This window comes from Monomorium pharaonis, chromosome 10, assembly GCF_013373865.1.
Source record: "Monomorium pharaonis isolate MP-MQ-018 chromosome 10, ASM1337386v2, whole genome shotgun sequence".
NCBI classification, from domain to species: Eukaryota; Metazoa; Arthropoda; class Insecta; order Hymenoptera; family Formicidae; genus Monomorium; species Monomorium pharaonis.
In genome coordinates, this window is record NC_050476.1 from 4,761,571 (window position 1) to 4,779,183 (window position 17,613).

Below are 17,613 nucleotides of genomic sequence, written 5' to 3' on the forward strand. Positions count from 1 at the left end.
CCAAGTGATGGCGCATCTCGTTTAAATCACCCTCACGATAATAAGCAAAATAGAAATAGTTACGCGAGAATTGTGTTTTATAATCTTTACAAGAAATAAGCTGTTATACTGTTTACATTGTATCTGATAAATTAAGTAAGTATGTTCTACAATTATGAATGACGACAACTAAAATTTTGATTAGTTTTGTGTCAGTTTAATGATAAAATCAATCTGTAACCTAGAGGTTATTGACTAAGTTCCTTGATTAAATGGTCTCATTTCTTCTAATTGCATGTTGTAAAATTGCATAACTTCTTTTTGTTTTTCTTTGCACATATATTTTTTTGACATAGAAAATATATAAGCTTACACCTTAAAATTTCGACAGATTTAACCTAGAAATATTTTTTCAGATAAAAATATAAGAAGAGGATTGTTTTACAAGTTAATTTAAGTTATTTTAATGCTTATTGATATTTATTAAGATTAAAGGAATTAGTTTTTTTAACATAACAAAATGTCAAAGACTAAAAACAGCACAAGTAACAATAAGGTAGTTATATTGATAATTATAGAACCTCTTGCTTTTTAAATTTAATGACAACATTTTTTTTTAAATATATTTAACGATAATATAATATTTGTTAGGAATATAGCAGTGCATCATCTTATACATCTTCGTCATTGTCATCAGACGAAGAAGAGATTGATGCAAGAGATCTAAAACCAATTCGAGATTATTTATTAGATCGTAAAGAATTAGCTCGACAACTTTTTAAATCTGTTAAACCAGAAAAGATTCGTCTCATGTTACCACAGGTTCTTAAAGTGAGTTGTGACATAAAATTTTAAGCTACTAGTAGTATAACAAATTTTTTTTAACACAAAAAATACACATTATTTTATATTTTATATATAGCAAATGGATTTAAGTGAACTCGAGGAATGGTGTGAAAGTGAGTTAAATGGTATGTCTAAGGCTCGAATTTTATCTATAATAAATGGTAAACCTATGCTGGAATCTTCAGACACAAATGAGTCTTCTGACGATTCAGGTATAATAAAATACTAGGTATTATAACATAGAAGTCAAATTTTGTAGAAAAATCCGCTTATTTATATCTTCCTTTTAATAGGACCTTCTTTAGAAATTATTTCTGATACCGAGGAATGGTTAACTGATGATGATACATCTAAAAAAGAAAATGGTAAGAAAGGAAAGCTAACAAGAGATAAGACAAAAATTAAAGGAAAAACACAAGTTAACAAGAAAAATAATTCAAACAAATCTAATGTTAAGACAAAATGCATCATTAAAAGCGAAAATAAAACTGAAGATGTTAAAATTAAAAAGGAAGAAGATAAGGATAAAGGAAAAGAAGGAGACAGTTTGTTAGATTTATTAGAGCTAGAAATGCGAGCTCGTGCAATAAGAGCTTTGATACGAAAAGAGGAGGATATAATTCCAACCAGTAACCAATCGCAAACAAATGATAGTCAAGCAACAGAAAATAGCATTGGAACATCTCAAGATGAAGAAACAAAAGAAAATTGTCGCAAGCAATTAGAAAGAATTATTGGTTCTCAACAAAGTAATAAAGGCGAAGATGAAGATGTTGTTTTGGTAGTTCCTAAACCTGCTCCAATTGTCGAATTATTATCTAGTGATAGTGGTGAGGAAGAAACGCGAATAAATCAAGACCTGAACAACGAACAAGCATTGAAAGCTGGAAAATCAACGAGTAACTTGGATGGAAATTCTGTTAAAACACAAGAGTTGAAGGAAAGAAAAATTCAAGACATACATAGTAATACAAGTACTAAATCATATCTAACTAACACAAGCGAAGCAATAATGCCCGAAAGAAATGTAGATATAAAAAACAATGTGTTATCAATATCGATTTCTGCGGATAACGTTGCCGAGAGACGGAAAAAATCGAAGAAAAAGTCACGTGTAAAATCACAACTTGTTTCTACTACCACAAACTCTTCAGCGTTGAAACAAAGTAATATTACTGAGATGACAGAGAAATCAAGTGAAAGTATTGAAGTCAAATCGAGAGTAAATCCTTCTGACGAAAATATTATTATTGATGAAGAAGAAAATAAGACAAAACAGAAAATAGCAGAAGAAAATAAAGTCGAGGAAGAGAGATCGACAGATATAGATGATATTGATTTAGATGATTATTGTGAAGTTATGGAAATAGATAGTAGTGATGATGATAAGAGTCAAGACAAAGTTGTTGTTCTTTCTGAGCAAGAAAATAAGCAACCTGTAGCTGGAACCACTTTGCCAAAGCCTGATGATTCAACAGAAACTTGGGCGTCGCGTTATTATCAGACTGATGACGTTCAAAATGTAATAAAAGAATCGAAGATACAGTCTGAGATTCGGAAACGTTTGAGGGAACGTCAAAGGTTGTCTAAATTGAATAAATCACCAAACTTGAATTCACCTGTACATCTATCAGTAACGGACACAACTCCTGCATTTGAGAAAGTTCCAACAGGATCAGTGGAGGAATATTTGGCTTTGAAGCGTGTGTCAAATGCAAATGTTAGTAACATTAATGACACGACTGTGCAAATACAATGTACTAGTGATAATAATACTATCACGGAGGTACAATGTACTAATGATAATAATACTACCATGGAAGTACAATGTGCCAGTGATAATAATACTACCATGGAAGTACAATGTACCAGTGATAATAATACTATCATGGAAGTACAATGTACCAGTGATAATAATACTACCATGGAAGTACATTGTACCAGTAATAATAATACTATCATGGAAGTACAATGTACTACTGATAATAATACTACCATGAAAGATGATTTTACAGTTATTAATTCTAATAGTGATATTAAAGCAAATGAAACTTTAGTGCAAGATGTAAGTATTTCTTCCCAAGAATGCACAGATACTGACACACAGACAACTATAATTTCTGAAGCTGCCAAACCGGCTGAAATAATCGTCAATATAATAGATGAAACACGTAAAGATGAAGCTTAATTGAAATTATTTAAATTTTATTATTAACGTATGACAGTTACATTTTTGGAGATACATATGTGATTTATGTTTAAGAACTGTTGATATTTTGTAAAAATTCGTGACATAATGATTCATATTTATATAAAATATATATGCATAAAATTTTTTACATATAAAATGATATTTGAGAATATTGAATAATATTCTGAGAATAGAATTTTAAGAATTTTACAGGAAAAGTTTCGTTTATTACATATTGCTGTATTATATAATAAAAATTATGATTTATTTTTAAAAGACGTTGGCTTTGTAAAATTTTTTGGCATAATAATTAACTGGTATGATAATTTATGTATGCAAAGCAAAAGTTTTGATAATACTTTAAACTTATATATTATATTGTAATTTTTTATAAATCTATGCTTATTGCATACTTATCGAAAAATTGTTTCATTAATTTATAAGATTTGTGAGACTGTAACTCAAGAAAATATTTTCGGATATAACTTCAGGATATAACTTATACTAATTTTTACAAGTAAATTCACTTAATTGTTCTTCAGCGATATTCTTGACATTAACTTCGACAATTTTAACAATTCTGTTTTGCCACCTACTTGTCAACCAAGTCAATATTTTGGATGTTAAATAATTAAGCGGACCTAAACCAGTCATTTTTAGATTGATTTTGCCAACTTTTGTTACTTTGACGTATTCCAACTTGACGTCGCACGTTTTATCATAATTAATGATCACTTTTGTCGCTATTGCTAATTCATCGATAGTTCCCAGTATATTGCCACGTAGAGTTATTAAACCCACTGTAAGCTATATATTAAAGCAAAATTTAATTTAGTAAAAACTTAAATATTGTTATGATTAATATTTTGAAATTGTTAACACATATCTATAAACATTACTTTGTAATAATTATAATTAAACTTAGCCGTGGAAAGTCCAAAACCAGTTTGTATAACGTATGTTTTTTCTATGTTGGATACAATTGCATCTTCCGTTCTCTTTAAAGTTGAAAGATTTCTGAAAAGTTGATTGTCTTGCTCAAGAAAGTAATTTAATAAAAATGTTGTTGTATAAAAAAGTACATATTAATTTTCCTGATTGTATTATGATAGTACTCACTCGAAGGTTCCATTATCTGTTTCGAAACGGCATTTCATTCCAAGTCCCATGTTGTATGTTTCCGTTATATCAGGAATTTTAATTATAGATTTTCCGTTCCGCTTAATGTAGTTTATCGCTTTTTTGAGAAGAATATCCACGATCACGTTCATGTTTAGCTACATGAAAATTTAGATTTATTATGAATAAAACATAATTTGTGTACTATAAAAATATAAGTGAGATTACATCAATTCTTGGATTAAGATGAATAATACGAGCTATATTATATCCATATTCTTCATATCTATTAATATTTTGAAGTTGTTTCTCCTTTATTATTCCTATTCTCTCACAAAGGTGCTGTTTGGCACAAGATTGAACATAAGAAATAATTGCCTTTTCCACAGCTCTTGGTAGATTAGCACTAAAAAAAAAAAAAACAACCATATTTGACAAAGAAAAATTTATTGTAAAACTCAAAATGGCTAAGAAATATGATTTTTAATCATGAAAAATTGAAAAAATTTTTAATTATGAAAATGTGAAATCTGATTATTAACAGATTTTATATAGGTATTACAGAATTTAATTTATTGAATTCATGTTATAGCAACTCTATGCACAAGTCTATTATGTATCGACTAATAATTAGAACTCATAAAATTATATGTTTTAATCATTTTGAATTTTGCATTAAAATTTTCTTTATCGACTTAAATTAAAAATCCTCCTTGGAGAAATAATATCTCAGTATTTTATTTCCATAACAGAATTCAAAGGGTTTTGCCTTACCTGCCTTTGATATTTATCTGTAAAAATAAGCGACAGTCTTGGACTACATAATCCTCCTTGCTTAGTTTCTGCAACGATAGAAAGCCGAGGATAATAATTATCAGACGGGTGAGCTATAATTATCTTACAAAGCGAATAGTCGCGCTCAATTTTCTTCCGGTCGTTATTTAAACGATTATGGAGCGTTAAACTTACTTGGAGCGTACCAATTCCTAAAATGATACCACTAGCATTCCAAGAAAGTATTTCGGGTGAAATATATTGTTGAATCACTGAATACTCAGGCAACATATTTCCTGACAAATATAGTCTTTTGTAATTAGTGTGGCCTGAATACCGCAGGATAAATAAAAGCAGAGTAATAAATTGGAAGACTTGAAAATGAATATTAAATTAATTATATAATTAATCACTCTCTCTTTAATCAGAAATTTACATATGTATCAACAGAATTAATTTCTACTTTGTCATCAGCCTATTGGAAACTTCAATCTTTATCGTAAATAGCTGCTCTTATTAATATTCAGTAATGTATTTATGTAATAATAGAGTTTATCTGACAATATATAATAATCAAAAAAGAGATTATGCTTAAATTTTTTCATCAAATAATTAATATTTGTAGAATTTGATATTGAAATACTTGCTCAATTTAACATTAAGATTAGTTTCCAATGAATAATTATCTTTGAATTAATAATTACCTTTGAATTCTATGACGGTTTCATTGAAGACAACATTTACTGGTTTCATTTCGGAATAAGAGAAAATTCCGACGTGTGGGTTGTATCTGATTAATAATTCAGTGCCGTAAACAACATATTCGTTTTCGGTTATTTGGACCGTGAAACTCTCCGGCTGACTGCATACTGGGACACAAACATTCGGACCGTAGTAACAATTTTTATAGTTATTCGTGTGGAACTGCTTATATTGACGTCATGTAAAAAGGAACTTTGACATATTAAACGTTTAAGATCATTTTGTATATAAATTTGATCGCTTGTCCCGATTGTAAAGTAATAGAATAGCCCTCACCTTTCTTAACTATTTGTCGCGTTACAAAAGATTGAGCGGAAACATTATTTTTATATTATTGCATTTAAAATGAAATTATCTCGATATCGCAAACCTGACTCGGGAATTACGTCAAAAAAATTGAAAAAAAATATTTAAAAATTTTTATGAATATAAAATATGAAAAAATTTTTATAGGAAATATAAATGTATTCAATAATAATAAATATATTTAATATTTATTAAATCTGGCATTCTTTTTTTGTTATTTATTGTAATAGGCAATTTGTTTCTTATTTTATCAGAAATAATTTTTAATTTTATGTTGTTTTATTTTCCTATTGCGCAAAAAAGCGTTTACGAAAGAATATATTGCATAATGCCACTGTAGATATACTACGAGAGATCTTATATGATGCGTGAAAGGCAAAGAGAAAGAGAGAGAGAGAGATTGTATTATATATGATTTGCCATATCGCGGAACCTTATATTATTCGATTGATCAGATAATGCACTATTTTACATATTCAAATTCGATAATGTTTTTGTAGTATACTTTCGCTTTTTAGATTTTTGAAAGTAATTGCAATTTGAAAGGAACTTGTTACAACCACGAATTTGTCATAAGAATACATATTCTTTTAATTTGCGCACGTCGTAATTTCTATCAAGTGCACTCAAGGAGTGACACCTTTTAATTAAACCTTTTGAACAAGTTTAAGCGATCTTTTCCGTTGTTTCGCGAGTCGGGAGGTTGCGGAAACGTACGTATTAATCTGCATATCATCGCGCGCATCGCGATGTAATTTTAAACCGTGCTATTCTCCCCAAGTGCAACATTACACGGCGAAGTGGCCAACGTTACGGGAAACCGAGTCGTGACGCCGCAATTTCCTTCGCATTTATATCCTAGGCGAGGAACAAAAAGCCTCCCGGGAAAATCGCGTTCACGTGAGGCGGCCGGCAGAAGTAGTCCGCGCGAAAGTCGATGCACTTTTATGCCGCGCTACGATGCAAAAGCGATCGCCTGTATGTACACGATCGAGGAAACGTACAGAGTTGTAATGCGTAATCGTAGTTACTGCACTGCGAACAGCGTGCTGTATAGTGTATAATATTACGACACCATTGTGTGTGTACATAGCCCTCTGGATTTTTCCTAGAATTTTAAAGTTTTTCCACGATGATGTAAATGGCAGAAAACGAGAAATTGACATAACAAAATGAGAAATATTAAATACGTTTTGTTGCAGATAATAAGCTTGTACGGTATTTATAGCGCAATCAATTTTTTTTAAAGAAATTTTTCTTATTTTTGAATTAATTATTGATTGTCTGATGAATAATAAACATGATGAAATAGATTTTTCTTAATATATTTAGTGCTGTTTATTTTTTTCTTTATCTTATAATTATTGGAAAGGCACGAGTTTATTTTTTATTATTTATTTTTTACTAGCTATGCCCTGCCACGCGTTGCTGTGGCTCTCTATTCTTATGCTACGTTTTTTTCAAATTTTCTTTGCTTTCGTTGTTTAACTTTTAAGAGCCTTGCTTTACTGTTGCTCTTTTTATTTTATTTTTGAATAAGCATTTATCTATCTTTAATAAATCTAATATTCATTTATTCACGTACTTCTAACTTACTTTATTTATTTATTGCTTTTGGCACTGTATTCAATTAATTTGTTTCTATTTATTGTTTTGTATTTTTATTATAATGTAATATAAATCTTATTTTATTAAAACTTTGAAATAATTTTCAATTAAAAAACCGAATTTTTTTTTAAATACCCATTTTTTTAATTAGGCATTTTGAATTAGAGTGTATGTATTTAATTTATTATTCATTAATTTTATAAATCAATATTTTGTTATTTTTTTCTAAAAGCTGCCATGGATTTAGAAATTCATTCAAAAGACTTTTAAATAAGTTCCTTTTTTTCAATAAAATAACAGTCATCTTCATTTTTCTTATTACCTTAATTTAAACACAATAGAAACATTCTTCGCCTCTCTCGGTCTCTCCCGGTCTCTCTCCGTCTCTCCCCGTTTCTCCCCGTCTCACCCGGTCTCTCCCTGTCTCTCCCTGTCTTTCCCTGTCTCTCCCCATCTCTACCCGTCTCTCCCGGTCTCTCCTCGTCTCTCCCGGTCTCTCCCCGTTTCTTTCCGTCTCTCCCGGTCTTCTCTCCCGGTCTCTCTCCGTCTTTTCCCGTCTCTCCCGGTCTCTCCTCGTCTCTACCCGTCTCTCTCGGTCTCTCCCCGTCTCTCCCGGTCTCTCCCCGTCTCTACTCGTTTTTCCCCGTCTCTCCCCGTCTCTCCCCGTCTCTCCCGGTCTCTCCCCGTCTCTTCCCGTTTTTTCTTTATCTTATAATTATTGGAAAAGCACGAGTTTATTTTTTATTATTTATTTTTTATTGTTTTAATAATGTAAATTATAAAAAATATAATTATTACTCGAGTGATTTAAGAGCCAAAAAGATGAGAAGTCAAAATGAAAAATGATCTAAATAGGTAAATATGTTATTTTATTGTCGATGAATTTTTGGATAATGATAAAATAAGTTTAATTCTTTGTCCTATAATATTGTTTTGTTAAACGTTGCTCGTGATGAAAGTTCAGTTTATAACTACCGAGTGAACAATAGAATTACTTTAACGACAAATTTAATGGTACACTTTTGCAACGCGCTTTAGGAATTCTAGAAATTTACTTTTAGATATTACACAAGAGAAATAAAGATAATAACTTCGTTGAATTTAGTCTAGTTTATTTGAGCCGTGTAAATTGTGTATTACTTACCTATCACCTGCGACGGCTTTCCCGCGGATTGACATATTATTGTTACCAGTGCAATTAGGAAAAACCACGCGGACCGACTGAAACTTCTAAACAATGCGACCATTTTCTGCAGTTTAAGATTGAATGGTCAAGTTGGAAGAAGATAAAGTTGTGGTTTGTGGTCATCCGGTAGAAGTGATATTGATATTCGCACGGTCTGTTCTTATTAAGTATAGTTTTTATTAACTACTTATATAGTTAAGTACAGTCTTAAAATATATATATGAACTAATCATAGAGATATTGAGCGTTTTCCAACAAGCGACACAGAGGACACAGTGTAACACGGTAAAGTATTTCATCCTTGTTGTTTATTAATGTTTATTAAACAAGAATGAAAAGATTCACTGTGTTACACTGTGTTCTTCTGTGCCGATTGCTGGACAACACCCATTAATTCAAGACGGTCTTGAAATAAGAACAGACTCTGAATATCGACTCTTAAATAGACGGAAAACTTAAGAACGAAGCAGTGCGCATGTTAGTTTTTATTAAAGTAGAATGAGAAACATCTACATAATTATATTAAATAATAGATTTTCAATAAAAAAATATAATAAATATAATAAATAATAATCCCGACGTAGTTTCCGAAAGAGGACAAAGAAAATGATTACAGTATTTTACTTACAAGTTTACAAGATAACTAGTATGACATAAAAGTTATCGATCGGATAAAAATACATTGGTTTTCTTTGCACTTATTTTACTGATGTTAAAGGAAATTCGATTTTAAAGTGATAAAAATTTAAATAGAATGAATACAAATAAAAGTTTAACCGATTTTCTTTAGACAATTAGCAACATAAGACGTTATATCTTTTGATAAATGTTTTTAAATAGGTATGATAAATAATATATAAATAGTAACAAATTTATTTGTATACAATAAATTAGATAATTGCAGTTTCATTGAAGCTCCCTAAATTTGGCAGATTTAATTGCAAGTAAGAACTTTAGTAGACTATATAAAGATACCATAGATTACCTTGAATTGCAAGCCAATTAAAACCGTCCAATTATACCAATTTATTATAGCCCACACGCTCTTTTCGCTCTTTAGGGTTATTACTCCGTATTTTGGATCGATAGCGTGGCAATTTACTTGGCAGCACGGCTAACCTCGGATTTATTACCATTTCGCACGTACAAGAATTAACGTGCAATTTAGCCATGATCAATTACTTTTAATTATAATAATAAACTGAAATATCGATAATTTTTTCAGGCAGTTGTTGCATTTATTGCAAAGAGAAAATTATATGAAAAAAAAGTATAATCTATAAAGCTTTATATGTGCTGTTTATTTTTTTGTATTAAATTTGTAAATATTAAATTTTTGAGAATAACAATTCCGTAAAAAACATTCAAATGATTTCTTTACATCATCATTGATAATAGAGAAATTATTGTATTCTATTTTAAATGTACGAGGATATAATATCTGCTCTAAAATAATTTGATTAATATTATTATGAAGCAATGTTAATTAATTACGTTTTTTTTTTTCAAATTTTTCTGCGTTTCCTATTTTGTGGTATGTGCGAATAGCAGAAAACAAAATCAATGTTAACGTTATGTCGACGATCATTTCGTGCAAACCAATGGAATTATCGAGATACCGTACAAAAAGGATTCTGAAGAAAGTTTCTTATTTGCACCAATAGAATGTATTGAATATATTTTTGCAATTCTATATATGAAAAATTAGATACTATGCTATATAAATGCAGAAATGCTACATATTTTTTTACATTTCCATAGTGTGCATGGCAAACGATTATCTTTTTATTTGCAGTAAATTAGTGATAAATTTATCTTGAAATTTATATATCAAAAGATTTTTTAAATATTATAGATTTACATGTGCGCCAATTTATGTTGCCAAATTACAATCATTATACATGGCAGTGTCGGCGCTTTTACGCGATACATTTTTCACAGAAGAATAAGAAAATATGACAGTCGCGAAAGTGCATAGAGCGCAACGACCATCGTTTTCTGCCTCACTCAGCCGCGTCGCTTCTCCGCCCACGAGATTTCTCTAATTGAGCGCGATAAGATCGCCGTCTGGAATCTTATTAACGGCACGGTCGCGACGTAACGAACGTCCGTAAAAAGGAACGGTTGGGGGTTGCGTTCGCATAAAATCACGTCGTAAAATTACAGTTCCGTATCGCATTTACATCATAAATGTACATTGTGCTTCGGGTTACGCCTAGCGCGATGGGAAACTGTTTTATGTAATGTCATCTTCGACAATTCGGAATATTGACATCAACATCCTCGTTACTTTCTATCTTCGTGCCCTTCTCAAGTTTCAGAAGCAGAAACTGCTAGCGTTAAATCACGGTTCCTCAAAACGTAACGCGAAAAGTGTATGTTGCGCAATTGGGACAAGAAGTCAAGACGCACGCATATGACTTGAGTGCCATCGCACTTGAAAGAAATGGAATTAAAAGCTGATTATCCATAAAACATTATTCTGAGTGAATTTTTATTACTCTGGTGCTAATTCAAAATTTTTTTTTAAGTAGAGTTTTTGTATTAAGATTTTGATAGTTTAAAATCATATTTAATAAGATTTTTTAATATTAAAATAGTATCAGTATTTTAACATTTTAAAATCTATAAAATAACAAGTATAAATGCTTAATTGTGTTGGTGAATTTTCATCCAGCGTAATATTAACGTCAAAAAAAATATGATTACGTTTAATAACGTTATAGGAGGATTAACTTAAGAAATCTTTTTAAGTGCTTTTTATATTTTGGAAGGGATAAAAAGAGAATAGTGCAACAATTTGATAACAATACACTTCTTCGTGTACGTGGAAAGCCCTTTATGATTACCACTACATCTTTTACAATTTCCGAGAGGGAGCAATTGTGCGCTTTTCTTGAATGGTCCGCTGCTTGAAAAGAATTGCATCACAGTTAAACGAAGTGGTGTAGTCACCACGTATCTACATACGCTCATTATATAATCCTGTGTCAGCTGTAACGAATGTTTGTAAACGTAACATGTGCATCTCAGTTTATTCCTGTGTGCGTATTTTATGCGGCTGATTGAAGAAATCTCTCTTCCCTTTTACGCGCGGACTTCCTAGGCTATTAACTATGATTACCTGGCACGCAGCGTGTTAGATAACTCGGGATTTGCTCATCGACCGGCTGCGTGCCTCGATCAGCATGTAACACTTTTGCACACTCACAAGAAAATAAATGCAGCCGAGGCTTCACGCGAATGTCTGTCAGACTCATAGAACGATGTGTTTGTCAGTCTTCACGTTTGTCTAATCGATCTTGATTGCATAGGCGATATTGAACGTGTTCCCGTTCCATGACCAATCGATTTTCGCGACCATAACGATACTGTAATGATAAAGTATAGTTTGCTTACAATGCTCGTTGTGGCACCTAAACAAAGGCACGCCGTCGTCGCTCCCTGCGATTTCGCCAAATTGCATCGGGCGTGCGGACGATGCATTTCTCGATGCATACGTAACGAGCAAGCGTGGACGGTCTCTCTTGTCTCAGGAGCGCCAACTTCCTTGGATTTTGAGATCGTTCGTGTGCTCGCGGCAGTCGCTTTCAGTTTCTAGCCTACTATGCGCGGCGGAAGCGGACTCAGCACGCGGAAATGAGTCTAGGGCGTGGTGAAACGAAGGCGCTATCCGATCGTACGATATCGGGACGACAACGAAAGTAAGGCGCCAGGGAAAAGAAGGAGAGCCGCGAGAACGAGCGAATGATGGTGGTATCACCGAAGTTGAATATCTCTCGTGCGACTCGTGTCTCTCGAGCCGGCTCGGTTTACACGGCGTAACCGCGTATTAACGAGATATATACCATCGTCGGGACGAATCATGCGCTGCCGCAGGATGGTCGTACATAGTGGTATACATAAGATGCACGTAGGTGGAGAAACTCGTATAGAGGTGTACAGGTCTATAACCGTGGGAGGCAATTAGGTCTGCGTCCTATTACCGCAGAGTTATCCTACCTATACACTCGTGGTGGACACACGTAACGTATCGTGCAGGAAAGTTTGGAGATGATACAAACCTGGAAACGAAAGCGAACGCAATTTGTTTAGTAACTTTTTTATTTATTTTTTATTTTTAGTAACTTTTGCGGGGGAAAAAAATGCGAGGAAGTCTATTAATTCTAACGATACCGATTTACGTTCGGAGTAATGTAGTTATATCTATATAGAAATGTCTAACTAAATTAGCAATCGAGTCATTAAATTGAGAAACGCACAACGCCGTCAAGATTTATCGTCGTTTATATGTAATTTATGCGAATTTCTTGGATCTCTCGGCATGAACACGTTCATGATTAATCGATAAAATAGAATATTAAATGCAATTAAATAAAATGATAGGCTTAGTATTTTGCAATTGATAGGCTGCATCTGATATGCGTATATATTAAAATCATTTATTCAACTACTTCCCCACCAATTTACATAAGAAATATTAGTGTGTATACGTGACATAATTTAAAGAAACTACATATTTCGGAATGTTACGCGTAATAAAAGCAAACTCGCATGTAAAAGCCTGTTTAAGACGCCGATATATCTATCCATAAATTTGATAATATCGGACAAATGTCGTAAACGCGTTTGCGCGTAAACGTAGCGTTTCGAAATCGCGCGACTGTTTGGCAACAGCTCCTTCCGATTTTTTCACACTTCCTACCGCGTCCCAGGAATGATCGCCGAACGATCGGTGCCAGCCCTAAAAAGTCTAACAACGCAGTTGATCGCGCCGCGGCCGATTTCTTGTGGCGCAAGGCGCGCATACGTTGCGCACGATAGCGCGTGATGCGTGTGTCGAAAGTGTCCGCAAGATTAATCTCCCAGGGAGAGAGAGAGGCGAGAGAATATTCGCGGATATTTATCGCGAATATTTCGCACACTTTGACATTTAAGTCTTGCGCTTTTCTTCCCCCCTTCCGCCGGCCGTCCGTTTACTTTAACGATCCCTACGCGAGCGATGCTTTTTCTATGCGGTACACATATGCCGCTTATGGTGAAACAGGTGTATCTCTCTTGGCGCAACTCGCGTAATATCAAGGAGTGAAAGTTTCCTAGCAATTCCTCATAATCGCATAACGTGTCCGGCTAATACGTCTCTCAGCCGCTTCCTCTCCAGCCCTCCCAACATCATTCGAGTGTTTCGTAAGCAGTCGTATTACGTAAAAAAAAACATTTTATTTATTTTTACATTTACGGGGTGTATAATACAATTCGAGAATAGGATCACGAAGAATACAATATTTGCGCATCGTATTGACTTCTACTAGAACGATGTGGCAACTTCTGCCGGTCGCTCCTCGATCCTTCGACGATCGATCCTTCGAATAGATCTCCTATAGTCTCCTGGGCTACGAGCCGTCAAACAAAGGGGGAAGACGATGAAGAGTCTTCGCTTCTCGTCGTGCTAGTTTTTCCTCAATGATATCCGCCGAAATCAAAGTCGTGACCGCTAAATCCGCCCAAGTCACCGCCGCCAAAACCGCCGTCGTCGTGATGACCCTTAACGATCACGGGATAAGGCTCTTTGACGACTACGGGTACCTTGACTGGATAGGGCACTGGTTTCGATATTTCGACCGGGACCTTGACTGGTACCTTGACCGGGTAGGGTACCTTGACGGGCACCTTCACTGGTACTTTGACTGGGTAGGGCACTGGCTTCTCCACCGGGTAGGGCACGTGCTTCGTGACTTCTACTGGGTAAGGTTGTGGCACGTGGACCGGATAAGGGCGGTCGACGGGTACTTTGACCGGCACCTTCACCGGATAGGGCACGTGTTTCGTGACTTCTACCGGATACGGATGTGGTACCGGCACGTGCTTCGTGACCGTCACTGCTTTAATGTGATCAGTAGAGATTATTTCGTGGCCGCCGCTCAGACCGCCTCCGAGTCCACCGCCAAGTCCACCGCCAAGTCCACCGCCTAAACCATGGCCGTCAAAACCTCCGAAATCACCCAGGCTCAGCTCCAATCCGCGCTTTGATTTTTCATCCTTGGGTTTAGCACTAGATTCGGTCTTCTCAGCTACGACCGATAATACTAGGCCGCACAGGAGTATCACCTGCCGAAAACGTGAAAATAAATGAGTGTCTTTGTTTCATCAATCATTTGATAAGTTTTGATATTACTAATGATTGCGAAATTTGTGAAGGATTTTGTATCGTTATATTGTTAATTGCTATCGTGATCTATCTGAGATTGGTATTGTCATATTTGTTAATGAGATAATATAATTTATGAATTTTTTAGACATATCGAAAAATATTTACACTTTTTAATCACAACACTGTTTTAACAAAAATGTTTCGGCACTAAAGACATTCATTGTAAAATTAAAAAATTAAAACATTTTTTTAATTGTTAGATTTTAAAAGATATTAAAAAAATTTTTTTATTCTAATTTTTTTAACAATTGTAAAATAAAAATGTTAGTAATTAAATTTAGAGCATATGTAATGACGCTGCATAATTTCGTTAAAATTTTAAGTGTAATGTGATATGTTTTCTGTCTTGGCAACGATTTTAAAAGGTATGCAGGAAATCTTTAATGATTTCGAGCTTGGTATATGACATAGGAATCCCCAAGTTAAAATTTGCTTTCAAGGCTATTCATATTTATTAGGAAATAGATCGCTTGAAAATGAGAGACGCGTTGTAGACTCTGTTAAATACGGATCGTACTTCTACAAGCGATTCGAGCGGCTGTCTTATTCACGGAGCTACTCACTTTCAGCTTGTCGGTGCTGTTCATGTTGGTCGGCAGTGAGCACACTGGTACCGCCATGGTCTACCCTCGCTTTTATAGGGGACGCAACGGCGTGTCCACTGGATAACTCGAGCGTGCCGATGAAATTGTCGACGGGTAGGAAGTTAAGAGAAGGAAAGGAAGACAACCGCACCATGGACGACGCTTTTCTTCGTCTCCCTTTGTCTTTGCGTCTGTTTTTCTTTATTTTTCTTTTCCTTGACCGTCTTGTCGCGTTTTCGAGTTCATTTAATTCGAGGTAGAAACGCGTTCCTGCAATAAAAATTGATAAAGATCCGTATTATTCGATATTCTCGAGTGGCCATTTTTTGCGTAAGCTTTGTTCTTGATAATAGTAATGCGTATCAATAGACGAAGATAAGTAATTCATAAATGATTATTATTAAATGTATTTTTATTTTAACAATTTTTTAATTTATTAAAACTAAAACATAATAATATCAAGTTATCTATATTTTAATAAATATATGTGTTACATTTTCATAGAATGTTTTAATACTTTATAATAATATGTATAATACACAAAAGATTTAGCTACTTTTTTAATAAAAAAGTTGTGCAATTTTTCAAATTTTAATTAATTGATTTGATAAATTTTTGTCAATATGTCTTTTTATGATCACATAATAGTCTTCATTATAAAACAGATTGATACAAAAATAAAATGGTGAATATTACGCATCAATTATTAGTGTAGTTTAATTGATGCTCTTCCGTGTTCTGTGCTGTCGAAAGCTTCATAAATATTAAAAGCTAAATTAATTCGAGAAGAGAGAATTGAAATTTTTCGACATTACGAGAGTATTTGTTTTTTTTTCTCTCTATTGTACGGATATATAAACGCGTTGAAACATTTGCATTCAGTCTCAACTTGTTCGAATTTAATATACTCGTCTGATTTCCATAGTCATAGCATGTTCAACGTATTATCTCTTTTCTACAGTTTTGTATGCCGCGACATTTGTCGCCAAGAAGAAGATAGCCGTTGTTACCAGCCGTGAAATTAAAGAGAATGATTTGAAGACGTTACAGCCGCTACTGCCGCCCGGTTTAATAAGAAGTTGTAGGGAAACTCGTTAACGCGACCGAATAAAATTCTTGCATACCGAAATAATTTTCGCCGCGAAATGTAGAGACCCGGTTTCGTTCGGCTTATAATGGCGGCACGATTTTTGGTTTATCACACGTAGCTCCCGTGGGCACAGTTAATCTCGGAATGACTTTGTACCTCGATCTCGGTTCGAAGGGTATTAGAATACTCGCGTATCCATGGTTTATCAGGGTTATCGGTACGAATAAATTTCCATACATCTGAATTTGGATTTCCATATTTGAATCCGAAAATATTGATTTGACTTCTAGCCTGATAGGAGCGTGTTTCGAGAGGCCGAGCGTTTCGCTCCCTCTTGACTGACCGTCGATCGAACCGCAGCGAAAATCGGGAGAGCGATGTATGCGATAGTTTCCACTTGATCTATATTCGGGGATTAAATTGTTTCCAATGAATTTGTAGTAATTCACTATAGAGATCGTAATCTGCTCCGAAATCCGACAATCGATCGATTTCAGGTGTGTTGAAAGCATCAGCTTTTTTTTTATTCGAAAGTTTTTTCGTGGGCAATTATTTTTCAATAGCAACTTATTGAAAATGATTTTTCTTATTAATTTGCTGCGAAATTTTCACTCGAAGGGTTTTCTTGGAAGATATGTATTGTATCATCGACTATTGAGCGGCAACAGAAAAATCTGTGCTACACAGAAGGTAGTGGCGAGCGTTAATTAGCCGAAACATTGCTTCTGGCTAATCGACAATTGCGCGAGCGTGCGTGACGGGTAGCTATTAATTTCTGAAGCCGCAAGTCTAATTCATTGAATTCAAAACTAATGACACGCGCTGGTGTCAGGATAGCTAATTTTCCGCGGTTATTTCTACTCTAAACCGGCTATCCGCTATATATATATATATATATATATGTACATATATATTATATACATATATGTATATGTATATGTATATATGTTTTTATTG

At 33.9% G+C, this 17,613-nt stretch overlaps 3 protein-coding genes across 4 annotated transcripts; 1 reads left to right on the plus strand and 2 right to left on the minus strand.

Annotated features, from left to right (window-relative positions):
• Nucleotides 1-3,287, plus strand: LOC105828769 (probable serine/threonine-protein kinase ndrD). The gene is made up of 5 exons (XM_012667263.3): nt 1-135; nt 396-535; nt 631-810; nt 902-1,037; nt 1,119-3,287. Exons 2-5 carry the CDS (start codon nt 500-502, stop codon nt 3,011-3,013), a joined length of 2,247 nt encoding a protein of 748 aa, XP_012522717.1. The 5' UTR covers nt 1-135; nt 396-499; the 3' UTR covers nt 3,014-3,287.
• On the minus strand, nt 3,010-11,306 carry LOC105828770. 2 transcript variants are annotated; one of them, XM_036292816.1, is made up of 8 exons: nt 8,730-11,306; nt 5,614-5,778; nt 5,105-5,205; nt 4,910-4,977; nt 4,364-4,541; nt 4,136-4,293; nt 3,916-4,033; nt 3,010-3,823 (listed from the first exon to the last, which is right to left on the minus strand). In XM_036292816.1, exons 1-8 carry the CDS (start codon nt 8,830-8,832, stop codon nt 3,521-3,523), a joined length of 1,194 nt encoding a protein of 397 aa, XP_036148709.1. In that variant the 5' UTR covers nt 8,833-11,306; the 3' UTR covers nt 3,010-3,520. The 2 variants fall into 2 exon arrangements, with proteins under 2 accessions (XP_036148709.1, XP_036148710.1); XM_036292817.1 differs by lacking the exon at nt 8,730-11,306 and adding an exon at nt 6,695-7,290.
• A 1,582-nt stretch (nt 11,307-12,888) lies between these two features.
• On the minus strand, nt 12,889-15,871 carry LOC105837062 (BCL-6 corepressor-like protein 1). The gene is made up of 2 exons (XM_012681537.2): nt 15,546-15,871; nt 12,889-14,879 (listed from the first exon to the last, which is right to left on the minus strand). Exons 1-2 carry the CDS (start codon nt 15,600-15,602, stop codon nt 14,232-14,234), a joined length of 705 nt encoding a protein of 234 aa, XP_012536991.1. The 5' UTR covers nt 15,603-15,871; the 3' UTR covers nt 12,889-14,231.
• Nucleotides 15,872-17,613: the final 1,742 nt, after the last annotated feature.

Bases quoted from the DNA above. Each gene is read 5' to 3' on its own strand.
- LOC105828769 (XM_012667263.3), top strand. From the start codon at position 500: ATGTCAAAGACTAAAAACAGCACAAGTAACAATAAG. The intron at 536-630 runs GTAGTTATATTG...AATATTTGTTAG, and splicing joins ACAGCACAAGTAACAATAAG to GAATATAGCAGTGCATCATC. The intron at 1,038-1,118 runs GTATAATAAAAT...TCCTTTTAATAG, and splicing joins TGAGTCTTCTGACGATTCAG to GACCTTCTTTAGAAATTATT.
- LOC105828770 (XM_036292816.1), bottom strand. From the start codon at position 8,832: ATGGTCGCATTGTTTAGAAGTTTCAGTCGGTCCGCGTGGTTTTTCCTA. The intron at 4,034-4,135 runs GTGAGTACTATC...TCAACTTTTCAG, and splicing joins ACAGATAATGGAACCTTCGA to AAATCTTTCAACTTTAAAGA. The intron at 3,824-3,915 runs GTAATGTTTATA...TTTAATATATAG, and splicing joins TTAATTATAATTATTACAAA to CTTACAGTGGGTTTAATAAC.
- LOC105837062 (XM_012681537.2), bottom strand. From the start codon at position 15,602: ATGGCGGTACCAGTGTGCTCACTGCCGACCAACATGAACAGCACCGAC. The intron at 14,880-15,545 runs GTGAGTAGCTCC...CGTTTTCGGCAG, and splicing joins ACAGCACCGACAAGCTGAAA to GTGATACTCCTGTGCGGCCT.